Source organism: Aricia agestis, chromosome 15, assembly GCF_905147365.1.
Source record: "Aricia agestis chromosome 15, ilAriAges1.1, whole genome shotgun sequence".
Classification (NCBI taxonomy): domain Eukaryota; kingdom Metazoa; phylum Arthropoda; class Insecta; order Lepidoptera; family Lycaenidae; genus Aricia; species Aricia agestis.
Genome location: NC_056420.1, coordinates 11371299 through 11384473, shown reverse-complemented (window position 1 = coordinate 11384473; position 13175 = coordinate 11371299). Strand labels below are relative to the sequence as shown.

At 35.9% G+C, this 13175-nt stretch overlaps 1 protein-coding gene across 18 annotated transcripts in view; it reads right to left on the bottom strand.

Moving 5' to 3' along the window:
• LOC121734175 (tropomyosin-2) overlaps positions 1 to 13175 on the bottom strand; it is a 38250-nt gene that overhangs the window by 2046 nt on the left and 23029 nt on the right. For 4 of the 18 annotated variants that reach the window (XM_042124632.1, XM_042124641.1, XM_042124638.1 and 1 more), the window contains 6 exons: positions 9182 to 9315; positions 8444 to 8561; positions 5344 to 5414; positions 4369 to 4444; positions 3851 to 3913; positions 2202 to 2271 (listed from right to left, as the gene is read on the bottom strand). In XM_042124632.1, coding sequence (XP_041980566.1) covers positions 2202 to 2271; positions 3851 to 3913; positions 4369 to 4444; positions 5344 to 5414; positions 8444 to 8561; positions 9182 to 9315 — 532 coding nt within the window. Of the gene's footprint in view, positions 1 to 1090; positions 1244 to 2201; positions 2272 to 2977; positions 3041 to 3458; positions 3522 to 3850; positions 3914 to 4368; positions 4445 to 5343; positions 5415 to 6764; positions 6836 to 7818; positions 7937 to 8443; positions 8562 to 9181; positions 9316 to 13175 lie in introns of those variants that run through there. The other 14 variants (XM_042124627.1, XM_042124639.1, XM_042124629.1 and 11 more) reach the window with 8 other exon arrangements.

Below are 13175 nucleotides of genomic sequence, written 5' to 3'. Positions count from 1 at the left end.
GATGTATGATGTTTATTGATGATTCTGATAAATATATATATACATACAAGGACGAATATGACGCGATATTAATTTGAAAGTTTGATGAAATTTTAACTGCAATGATCGATGAATATTTTAAAATGGTGTATCGATAAACATAAAATAGCTGATGGAATCAGAATGAGACGGTAGGGGTAGTGATAGGTCAAACGAATTAGTAAAAACAACACAATAAAAATAATAATATAATATATTTATAAACACTTGTGTTAGAATACTCTAAAAATCATTAAATTAATTTTCACAAACTTATCTAATTTATTAATTGATAACATTTAAAAAAAACGGATTACCCTCGATTGTTCGTTTCATTTTCGTAATACAAAAATGCAATTTATTATGTGTTGCGCACGCGCCGGTGTGCTTTCGAGCGCGTGTTGCCAGCTCTACGACTTCGATAAACGTGTACAATTAACTCAACGATTTACTTACAAACGCGTTACGGAGAATTCAATAAATAACAACAATCTGCATTATGACACGAGACAAAGAATCATACTCGAAACGATATAAAATATTATTTCATATCAGCATATACTCATAAATATATCCAGTGTTACTATCACACATTAAATAAAAATCTAATCTTCTCTATAATTAAGTAAATAAAAAAGTTCATGATTGCAAAAAGTGAATTCCTCGAACATAAGAACGCTAAACGAATGAGTAAATTAATTCATAAAGAGGAATGTGTCGATGCAAATTATACACTAGTAACGAGTACACGAGTTGGTCCCCCTTAGTGGAATGTCGAATATTACAAGTAAAAGCCAGCCGTAACTAGAACTAATAATGACTTTTAGATTTCCTCTAAATAGTGAGCTTCATGAGGAATAACACTTGTGCCAGCTTATCGATAAAAAAATTATAATCGTGTAAGAATTAAAAAATTGCACATGGCAGTGGGCGTCCGTATGTACTTAATACTCATTCTATTACATAAAAGCAGCTGGCAATATTCTAACATCTAGATCCGCCCGGTACACTACGGTCAACTGATAAAATTTGAAAATCGAAGCGGTCGTCTATGGGAACACTGACATTGACAGTTATAGGGATGTAGCGCGTTGTGTTAACGATATCGATGGTTAGCGTAACGGGCGGGTGTTATAGGGCGTTCACATGTTCTGGATGTCGTGGAGCGTGGCCTCCATCTCCTCCTGAAGTATTTTGCTCTTTTCGCGCTCGACCACCAGATCGTCTGCAAGATCGGACGCGGCCACGGTGAGTCCACACACATTACAGCCACCGATACGAACATACTCAATATTTTGTCTATAGGTATTTAGAGTTTTTATGTAGATTACTCTATTTCAGAAAATAAAAATTAGAACTTCTTGACCGTCTTGTAAAAAATTAGAATGCTTGCACTTATTTTAATTATTTCAAAAGTATAAAAAGATAAAAATTTAAAACTTTATTTAAATAACTTTTACATTGAGTTAATTCGTATCGAGTGAGTTAGGCAAAAATAACAATCATGCAAAATCACATTTAAAAGGAATGCTACGACGAGAATCGAGCAACCAAACTAGCAGGACACATTTAAAATCCATGCTAACGAAAAAAATACAGATACGACTGTGAAGAATGCACCAACAATGAAAAACGAAGTTACATATACATTTTTTTAATATAATGCAACGTAGGCATTGAATAATGAATAATAAAAATCAGAATTGATAAGATCAAAAATAATCTCCAATCACATTTTGATGCGTCATCCACATTCGTGCGAAATAATAATTAAAAATATGTTACTATGAAAATAAGTAAAGAAAAAATTAAGCTAAAATTTAAGCGGAATGATATTAAATAAGCTTTCACATCTATAGTACAGCTTTGATTGAACACACAGCTCAGATGGCTGATAGATTTAGATGCGATGTTTAAGCGTTTGTTATTTCTCAAACGTGTTACAACTTGACTTCAGAGATTTTACTTAACCGAAATGCTGTACTGCAAAATTTTCGAATCTGTCGGAACTTAAAAACTCATATTAAATATTACTTTTAAATACTTTGATTCCTAAATCTGTGCCCTAAATATAATTGAGAAAATCAATTTCCAAGATTTCGTAGGACCGTATTGGATCTTCTTGGAAAGAGATTTTTGATAACCTTTTAGACCTAACTCTAAATTTGAACTGAGTATATTACCTTCAAGCCTGTCGACCTCCTTTTGGAGTTTCTGGACAGAGCGCTCGGCAAACTCAGCGCGAGCTTCAGCCTGAAAAGTTTTGAAGAACATTTTATAATCTGTCTTATGTCTGACCAACTTCTTTTCTTTATTCATCTTCAAGAATTTTTAAAATTTTGTTTAATTTTAAACAGTAAATTCATCGAAAAAAAAATCGATATAAACTAGACATCTGAATCATGAGATGTAACAACATCACAGAAAGAAAAGAAGTTGATCATAATTCAAAATTAAAGCCATGCAAAATGTTTAGTAAATTCAAACTCTGAATCTGAATTAAATTGAACATTTTAAAATTAAATATTTTGTGTATTAAACAAACCATATTTACATTTATACATGAACACAAAGCGACACAGCATGCTTTACCTTTACCAAATGCGGTGATGTGTCGTGTCCCACTAAATCTAAACAACAATACACCGTTACCCCGAGACAATACTAAAGCAATGACTTCTAATGTGCAATTTTTAGAAACTTTGGTCACTTCATTTGTAACTTCTCTGATGGTAGATAGATCTTCATGAGAATGTAATTTGTGACCAATGTTTTCAACTGTAGCCATACAGTGCAGTGTGCTAGTCATCTGTGTTGGTATGTGATATCAAGCACCATTGGGCGTTTTCACATCTGGCGACATATCGTCATTCAAGCAATATTTGCTACTATCGTCATCTAATGTGAAAAGGCCCTTCGACTAAAGGTGCACTGTACGCCCGTGATGTAAGCAACTTACTTGCGTCAGTTTCTCAGAGAGCGTGTGGATTTGATCTTCGACGTGTTCGCGTGACGCCATCGCCTAGCCACACAGGACTGATTACTTAATGGTAAGCCACCACATGCCAGTCTGTATTGTGATCCTACACGCTGTATCGATTACCGACAAGTATGGCAGAAAATATCCACCGTTATGGGGTCAAATCCTCCCAATTCAAAGTTATAGTCGAATGCACAAAAGACAAAACTCAAGCGGTACGAACACAACACAGACAAGAAATACACATAATATACAGTACAGAGATATATACGTAGAAGGATAAACCTATAATACAGTACATAGATGAAGCACCAACCGCTGACAGCCACTCGACTACACGAGCCTACACCAACGATCTAGCCCTGATGTTAGCACAAGAGCGCCTACAGTTATAGGACAGGTCCGAGGACTACATGAGCATGAGCGAGCCTACGACCGCACCTAGGAACCGCCTCCATACCTCTTTGAGCTGTGCGTCGAGTAGTTTTACTTGAACCTCGTATGTCTCTTCCCTTTGGGTTGCCTGTGATTTGTTAAATTATAAAATAACGACAACTCCATGCAGTATCGCAATGTTAAGCCGATGATTCGGCAACATAAAGATACTAGTAACTAAAACTTCAAACTGTTATACACAACATCTAGGATGTAAAATCATTAGGGGCTAAAATACTGAGGCTACGTTCCATATCTTTTTTATGAGAACCGGTCTATGCTGAATGACCTTATTGGGTGCTTAATATGTAATGGAAGTTCTTAAAAAAGACATGGACAATATCAAAGTGTGCGGCAATGCAGTTAGGCAAGCGTACAATCACTCGCACAAATGAACCGATCTCGTTCGCATCACACCTCCTTTAGTCGGGTGGTGAGGGTTTTGATCTGATTTTTGTACTCCTCCTCACGTTGGTTAGCCTGTTAGGAATAGCACATTATTACTCTATAACTAATATAACCTAGTTGTTCTATCCGATTACCGATAATGTTCATAAAACCGGTAGGTGCGTTCTGTCTAATATCTTTTGAGGAGACATTTAACTCGTTCGTGAATGATGGAACTAATTCGAATATCGTGTAAATTGTCGAAATATGATTGAGTCTGTGAACGGTCATGCCTTAAGCAATTTCTATGTGAAAGTTGTGATATCATTCCTCACATTACCTGTGTATATTGAGCACATCGGATAAAATAAACGCACAAACTCGCTAATTTCTTGAGTTCTCAATACTGGTTGGTGCTGCACTATCAAATGGATAAAACTTTAATGATATCTCGATTATTTTAGCCTATTTAGCTGTTGATTCTCATTTCAGTAATCTAGCTTCTCTTTTATCTTCGGTAGTTACTAAGGAATTAATATAAAATATACCTTCTCCTCGGAGACTTCCAGAGACTTCAAGTTGTTGCCGACAACACGGAGCTCTTCCTCAAGCTCGACGATTTTGCTGGAATATTACAAACTTACAATTAAATCGTGGAAAAGAAGGAAAACCGCAAACTACATTGGTTTTAACTTTTTGTTTAATATGAATCAAATTTATAATTTCATACATTGATGCATTATTCATTGAAATTTTAATAGAATTTAAGTGATGCAATTTAAAAAACATTGCAATTACAAAACAAGTTTCAGAGTAAAAATATGATTTTAATGTTTATCCATTGCTGGTAAAACTATCTGAGAATGTAGCCAGAAGGGCATTAAAATTTAAAACTAAGTTAGGTTTAATGAAAGCTTCTTAATTAAGTTTTTAAGCATGCTTATATTAATACTGTTATAAATTGTTATACAGTTTATAAAAGAGACGAAACATCTATTGCACATGGAAGACGTGACGAGTAGTCACGACTCACGACCCTCCTACGTCTATGGTTCGAAAAACAAAATTTAGACACGTTCTAGATTTGAATTTTTAAACTGAGATTCGAATTTGAATAACATTGTCACGATATTCCGTCTCTCTGGAAAGTTCTATTTCAAACAAGAATACGTCATTACGTTGCTGTTTACAATTTTATTTTCGGGATTTTTTGGCGTAACAGATCGGAAGTGGCTTGTGACGTCTTCTCGTTTGTTGACGGATATAAAAAGTAGAGTAAATTGTTCCTTCGTTTTATCAATCCCCAAGCGGCACCCGGCTATCGCATAACAATTATTAAAAATCTATTGTGTCTGCTATTCCCACGATCGAGATATTATAGAATCCAAAACTTTTTTACTCAAAACTAAAATTTTTATAGAAAAGAAATAACATTATCTTATTTGTTATTACCCCCATTCTGGCTTACTGCTACTCTACCCTTCAGTCTATAGACCATACCTGACTCTGGCCTGGAGACTTACCATTCGCTCTGTTCAGCCCGCTCCTCGGCGCGCTCTAGGTCCTGTTCCATTAGCACGAGCTTGCGCGCCACCTACCGCCGGCCGAGCGTTAGTACACACACGCACGCACACAACACTACCCGCCGCTCGTGACTTACGCTTGTGGTGCGTGCTAATGCCGCCTGATCTTAGTGCAAGTTTGAGGTTAGGATGGGGATTGGTTGAAGTTACGGATATAGATTTGCCATGACTAGTTTTAAATGTTGTAAAAGTCATGTATTCGCTTCGAACGCTTTTGTTGTTTTGCGACGAAGGTTTGTCTCGGTTTATACATATAGTACGTTCTGTATGCTTTGTAAAATGTTTTAGGAAGCATTAACAGATAAGAAAACAAAAGGGGTAGGACAATCAATAAACGATAGTTCTTTATTACAAAACATCTGGATCAGGCGGTTTCGCTAAAAGTGAAAAAGCAAACAGACACACATCAAAAGGAATACAAGCGGGGAGTCGAGAGCGGCGACATAACTCATGTTAAATATAAACGAGGGTTGTCCCAAAACATTTAGAATTAAAAAATATGTCGTTTAAATTTAAAAGAAAAAATCTAAGTGCTATCTAGTGCATTAAATTTATCGCTAAGTGATGTGTGCGCTTGCATATGTGCGGCACGCATACGGCCAGTAATTCTGGTGTAATGCGGTGCATATCTGAAAACGAAAAGTTCCCTATACCACACATATTTCCTAACGACCTAGCCTACGTGTAACCGGAGGACACACACTGAAGAGAGAAATTTAGTTGACACATGGACATGACAGTTATTATACATTACAATAGAATTCATGAGATGGGGCAACCCTTGTTTTTGAGGTACAAGAAAATAGCGTCTTTACACATCTAAATACCAAACTGAACGCTACTTTCCTGTACGAGTAAAATTAAAAATTAAATCATATCGATCTACCAGTTAATTAAAATAAACTTAAGCGATCTGGAACACAGCCGGCTCGCCCTTGTAGACCTAAAATGGGACATGCAAAAATAGCGGAGATACTATTTAGAAGACGTGGGTAAATCTGGTTACGGTGTAGCAATGTTAGGAATGCGAAACAACCATGCAAAACTGTGACGAAAACAAAACGAGCCTAAGGTACACTCGAACAATCAACGTCTTGGGGACCGCGGAGACTGAAATTTATGTGTCGCATTCATTTATATAAATCTGCAGCTTTGCCAAACATCCACGGATTTAATTACATTTGCGCTAAAGAAATGTCTTCGAACGGAGCCACTTCATTAACATAGATATGTAATTAAATTCCTAGGATGTTCATTGGGCGCTGGCGGAACTAAGCAACTTGCAGTGTATGCGAGACATTTGCAAGTCAATAGACGTTGATTGTTGCGATGACCGTCGGCGTAACGTCAAGGAAACCTACGATTCGCCGGCCTCCGCTCGCTCCTCAGCGCGCTCCAAGTCTGCTTCAACCATGGCCAGCTTACGGGCCACCTGGAGATTTCACATCGTTTAATATCCTGTTTAAAGGTACTAGCTAAACATAAAATATACACCTAATCGATGGACGGTATTCCTTGAAGAGGCAGCGAAAAAGCTACAAAAATTTTTAATGGGGGATTTCGAAAATGGAACTTGATAGGAATGATGACTAATTTTCTGATAGTTGCTTCACGATACTGCATGTCATTAGTAACACGTTATCATATTTGCAAATAACATGGATGCGGTAGAATATAATATTTAATTGCAGTGACCAAGCGCGTCCAATTAAATAATTGTCACTTTAAAAGTCAATCGCCTATATTGGGCAATCATGAGTCCTATAAGGCAGCATGACTTATGTAACTAAGTATGCCACACTTGAACTGGTTACTCCTTATAAGGCAAAGAAACGTACGGTCAAGCACGATACGACACCATTTAGGGCTCGACTGTAACTGCCTTCATTACACAGGGTCATATGTCAGGGGAAATAGGACAATTCAAGCCATATGTTGCACATGTTATTCAATACTTTACTTCAAACTTCGTACGTAAGATACCTTATCGATTTTTTATCAAGCGTATCTGTGACAACATCACTAATAAGACTACGTTCACTGCGCTAGTACACTTATCATTTCTTAGTACAAAAACAGGGAACACAAATACGGAGAAGTCAGAAGTCAGTTGGGAGTTTATTAGAATCAAATAAAACAATTAAAAGCCACTCTAAACATGTTAGTCTATTATATCGGCATATCACTCGGAACATCGCAAAGTTAACGGGGTATGTAATGATTTATGAAAAAGGCTGCTGCAGGCCTTGAATCTTTCGAACATACTTCATGGCATGTTCTATTATGGTAATTGGATAATCGAATGAATCTTTATGTAGCTATAAAAATACAGACTTATCAGCTCAGTAGATACCAAATCATGCGTGTTGCACTCAGAAGCGAACAGTAAAACAAACGACACTACAACTCAAAGACCTCATCGTATTTCTTGTCGGCTTCCTCTGCTAAGAATCTGGCTTCTTTGAGTTGGTTTTCAAGGGCGTCCATGCGTTCCTCATCAGCCAACGACCTGTTCTCCAGAACCTTGCGGGCACTGTATGCCGTAACAATCGAGTTCAATAAATTGTTCAAAGATTTAATCAAGGGTGACCCGAATTTTAGATTAGAAGACATGCAAACACGAACATAGAGTTTAAACATAAAAGCGACAATGATTTCGAAACCTGAAAGAGAAGGCAGCGTGCATCGATTGGACATTTTCTTGTTGAAAATGAAGAATCGATAAACATGCCGCTATTATATTCGCTTATAACTAATTCTGATGGGAAAATGACAACATTAAAACTTATAGCACAATGCCATAAATTATTACAAGTAAAAGATTTAGAAACAAAATCTTTAAAGAAACTTGTTTTGAAAAGCATTACATTTCATCATGACTGTCATTTTCTCTTCATGTGTGTATGCTTGAAATTAAACAGCAATTATAAGATCCGAACGAAGATGAATAGAAATAAAAGAACTCGTCTAAGATTCGTTACATTCTTACTAATTGTTGTATTATCTTCAAGCATACTACGTGTTACAAACAGGCGTTCACCTCTTCGTATTTTTTGTCAGACTCCTCAGCAATGAGTTTGGCCTGGGACAGCTGAGCCTCCAGGATGGCGACGCGGTCGTCCTCCATGTTCGTTCTGTTCTCGAGGGCCTTGCGTATTCTGGTTAGTGCAGGGCCAAACACATGCGGGTTAAAACATCGAATAGTATGAGGTCGAAATAACTATACCGAAAGTTAAAGACAGCGTTAAACACGAAAACGAAACTAGAATTGAAATAAAAGGATCAACTATTTTAAATGGTACGTAATTAAAAACAAAACAAGTGAAACAAAATAAAAGTGAAATAATGATGAAAATATAAACCAAAGAAACACACATGCCAAAAGTATTAACTAAGTAATTTTAGAAGTATAATAACCTTAAAAATGCATAGATTACAGTCCTAATGATTTTTTAATTATCATTAAAATATATTTTCAAATTATTTTACTTATAAATTTATATTAAAATCTAAATTTATCTGTAATATTTCTAGCGCTGTTTTATACTAGCGCTATAATATTTCAGCAATGCTTACAATTTTACAGGAAAACTTACATACTTAGTTGGACTATGCATCATTTTGTTATGCATATAAACATCTATTTATTATATTTCCTTATATTATCTTTGTCCAAATTCTTAATACGAAAGTGGTTAACCACAATTTTGAGACCATAAAGCCGGTCGCTAACAAAAGTGGAAAATAACAGATTAGTGGGTCAGCGTATGGCACTTACCGTTCAGACTCATCGGCAGCTTGGCTAGCCTCTGACAGCTTAGCTGTGGCGGTAGCGAGACGCTCCTCTGACCTTTCCAGGTCTTCTTCGAGGAGTTGGATACGTCTGTTGAGTGCAGCCACTTCTGATTCGGCCTGCAAATAAAAAACATCACATAAGTATACTCATCCAATAAAAACACAAGCAAATAACGTTTTAAAGTTCATCGATCTGAACCGAATAATTTAAGTCAGAAATACCGTTAGGTTCGAGAATCTAGGGTTAAAATCAGCACATGTGACAAGGTTCTTTCAGCTGACCCAGATTTACGCGAATCGACACGTAACTCGCAATTCCAGTTCTCGTATAATATAGGCGTTACGGAAATATACCTGATTCTAAGGAGTTTAATGAATTTTAAGACGAGCTGCTGATGAAACAGCCTACCATTAACATCCTCTCAATAAACCCATTTAAAGATTGCGGAAGGATTTGCAAATTATAAAGAGCTTTTAGAATTAATCGGGGTTATCTGAATGACTCATTTATTAAAATTAAATGTTATTCGGAGGTCATATTTTAAAAGTTTTAAGCATGACAGTTTATATTATACAAATTCTCTGGGCATATAAAGTAACTGATACTATTTTCAGTTACGCACTATAAATAGGTTTTGGAGAAAACAAGCTACGAAATAGGAGTTGCAAGAAAACAAGTCAATATACAACTGTACTTTCTTTCCTCCAGTGCTGGTTTCCAAATGCTAACTACTAGTATACCCTGGGAAATATGAGATTCAGATTGTAATTTAAACGTATGCCTATTTTACGCATGAGCTAAAACTAAAGCAATTTTATTGGTTGGTTAGAGTCAAATCAACCGCTAAATGATAAAACGAAAGAAACAAACGTTGAGGCAAACAATTCAATAACAATTGGAACAGAAACTTAAAAGATGGTTACCAAACCAAATACGCAACAAAGAATGGAACAATTAATATTTTATTTTAATTGTTAGGAATGCCGCATATTGCAATGAACAATTGTCAATTATTATTCTTCTAAAACAAAAAAATAAATTTGCGGCAGAGAAAATTAATTGAATATAAATTATACAAAGTTACAACAATATCTATATATTAATACGTGAGCCAAAAACTTTGTATCCCTTTTGACGCAAAATGGGGAAACGTAGGTGAATGAAATTTTGCACAGTTATAGTTTATATGGTGAATAGCGTCGAACTAATAAAAGTGCATCGAACTAATATTATATTGAAATTATGCTTTTATCATACATTTTTTTAACAAATAAAACATTACACACACTACAACACACACACATGAGAAATGACAGATTTTTGAGTGACAAGCCTATACATACGAATTGTACTCTTTTATTTATGGTTGAAGTCTGTTGACAACAAATTGACAAATTGAAAATGGATTATAGTTTTTTTATTGAATCTAAAATACTATTAGACAATGCTTACACGGCCAGTCTGAGATCAGCTAAGTCCCAGAGACAAGAGTTGAAAAAAAATGATATAGGTATTAGGTAGTAGTCCTAATGTCGTTGAAGCTAAGGTCGAATTTCGACCATTGGGCGATCTCTAGTTACAATTATTATATTGAACACTTCAGAAAATTGGTCACACGAAATCGCTAAGAATTTAAACGTCATTTTATGTTAAGTACATTATTTCATTGTAGAACTGGCTGCGTAACTATCTTGTACCATTAGTATGCCGACAACATTATGAAAATTATATTCAGACCAGTTTTAAATCGTAATGAAAATTGCCATTATGACACACTCATTATCAACATTACACAAGTTCTTAAAGATGCCAACGAACAGTCATCTAGTGACGGTTAACGAAAAAGCAATTAAGTTAGGGCGTACCAATTTAAACCTTGACGAATTACTCACGTAAACTCCAAATAAAGATGAGTACTTTTCAACCGTTACTCATCGTGTTTCTTAAAGCCGTCTTAAAACGAGATTCTTCCATCATACTCGATGGTGGCATTGTTGAACGTCGGCCCATAATACGTGGTAGGAATTCCTTTTGGAATGTTTCGCTACACTTTATATTCCGACGATACATGTTTATGACATCACGCGTCCTTGCCGCGAACGGACGAGTCCCAGTTGTCTTTTATCCTGTATCATTAGGGCGGTCTAATAATAAACATGAGTCTATAACAGCTTCTATCGTCAAATTTTCTGTCGCATAAAATGAACTATGGCCCTGGAGGTCCAGGGCCTAAATATCTATCTAATCAATCTAGGTAGATTTATTGTAAGTATAAGAATTTATATGGACTATTTCTTTAAAGTTTTAAGTTTACAATAGTATGAATATTTAAATGCATTTTAAGTTTAAAATAATTTACTCCATTTATCAATGGCAATCCTAGAAAAACTAGTTACAGTACAATGCAAATCAGTAAATTACTACACAATAAAGTGTGAAGAAGTTTAATTAACGATCTACTTACAAAACGAGTCACCTTGGACTTGGGGCGTTGAATTTACAAGTGTCAATGTAAGGCTTTGTAAAGCCTTTTCGGTTCGAAAGTAAGCTCCTTAATCAAAAGGGTCGTCAACTTTGAATCTAATTTTAATTCTGCAGCGTAAAGCGTTTCTATGGCTTCCCTTCGAATATTCTGAGGGCTAGTTTCAATGCATTGTATAGAAATATTTGACCAGCCCATATTACTATTCATTGATTCCGATGACAAAAGCATTAGCGAGTACCATTAGTGTACTACAGTCACGCAAGAGAGATATAAAATTTCCGACTGAATAACGATGCTTATGTGAAGCTTTACATCCTGGAAATCTGGTGAACCGTTCACAAAAGCTAAAAAACTGTTAACTAACTGTGAAAATTGAAACGTGATCATATAGTTTGCATCTATATGTATATTTAATTGCACAGGTAAATTAATTTGAATGATGTAGACAAAATTGGGGAGGCACAAGTTAAAATTGTCTAAGGTTATTAACTTAAACAGAATTGAAAGCAAAACTAATCCGTTATTGAGAACGTAGCATGTCTCAAATTTCATGGTAGAATCAATAACGACATACAATATAGAGCGGTTAACGAAAATTGTAGTGGCACCGGTTGTAAGTACCTGTATGTGGGCAGGTACTTAAGTTTTTTATCTTCTTCGCTACGACACATCAAAAATGATAGTTACATCGTACATTACTCCTAAAAATATTTCCATTTTGCCGCAGATTTATGATGTCATTACTTTTAATGCACACTTTAATTCCGTATTCACTGAGATATCAGTTTTAGATTGGTATAATTGTTATCACGGGAAGATTAGAGTTGTTGATAACGAGTACTTTGCATGGAATTAATTTCGATTTTCATTCAATTTTGTTGCTATTTTGTTTAATAAATCGCTGCAATAAGATCACAAATGTTATGTTTTGGTTAAATTACGTCATGTTCAATAAGGGTTGGACACGCCTATGTTCACCGGCGCGCATACTTCTAGGATGCCCGAAGACCATGCCAATGAGATTTAAATAGAGCCTAGCCACGATTTTACATTTCCGATCGGCGTGCCCACAATATCATGTGCCACAGAATCTCATACGCGACCTCTATACCAATAAAACCTGTTACATAAAACCGGCACGGGTCACTCGTGTTTTAGTCGAATATATTTTAAATGCCGTTAATTCTGGGTACCGAGCGACCATGTCAATTAGTAGGTAGCAGATTTTTTTATGAAACGAAACACTAGCCAGGGAGAGGACACGGGAGCATTGAAAAAAGAAATTCGCCGTCTCTTTCTCTCCGCGCACGGACGAACGGCACGAGAACGAGAGGCGAATATGCGTACGTCGCCGGCACACCTAACTATGGCCGGACATTACTCACTATAGGTAGATAGTAAAATTTATAAGGCGACTGATAACTCCCGTAACTAGTTCCTATCGTAGTTTCTCGAGCACGACGAAACACAAATATTATAATACACAATACA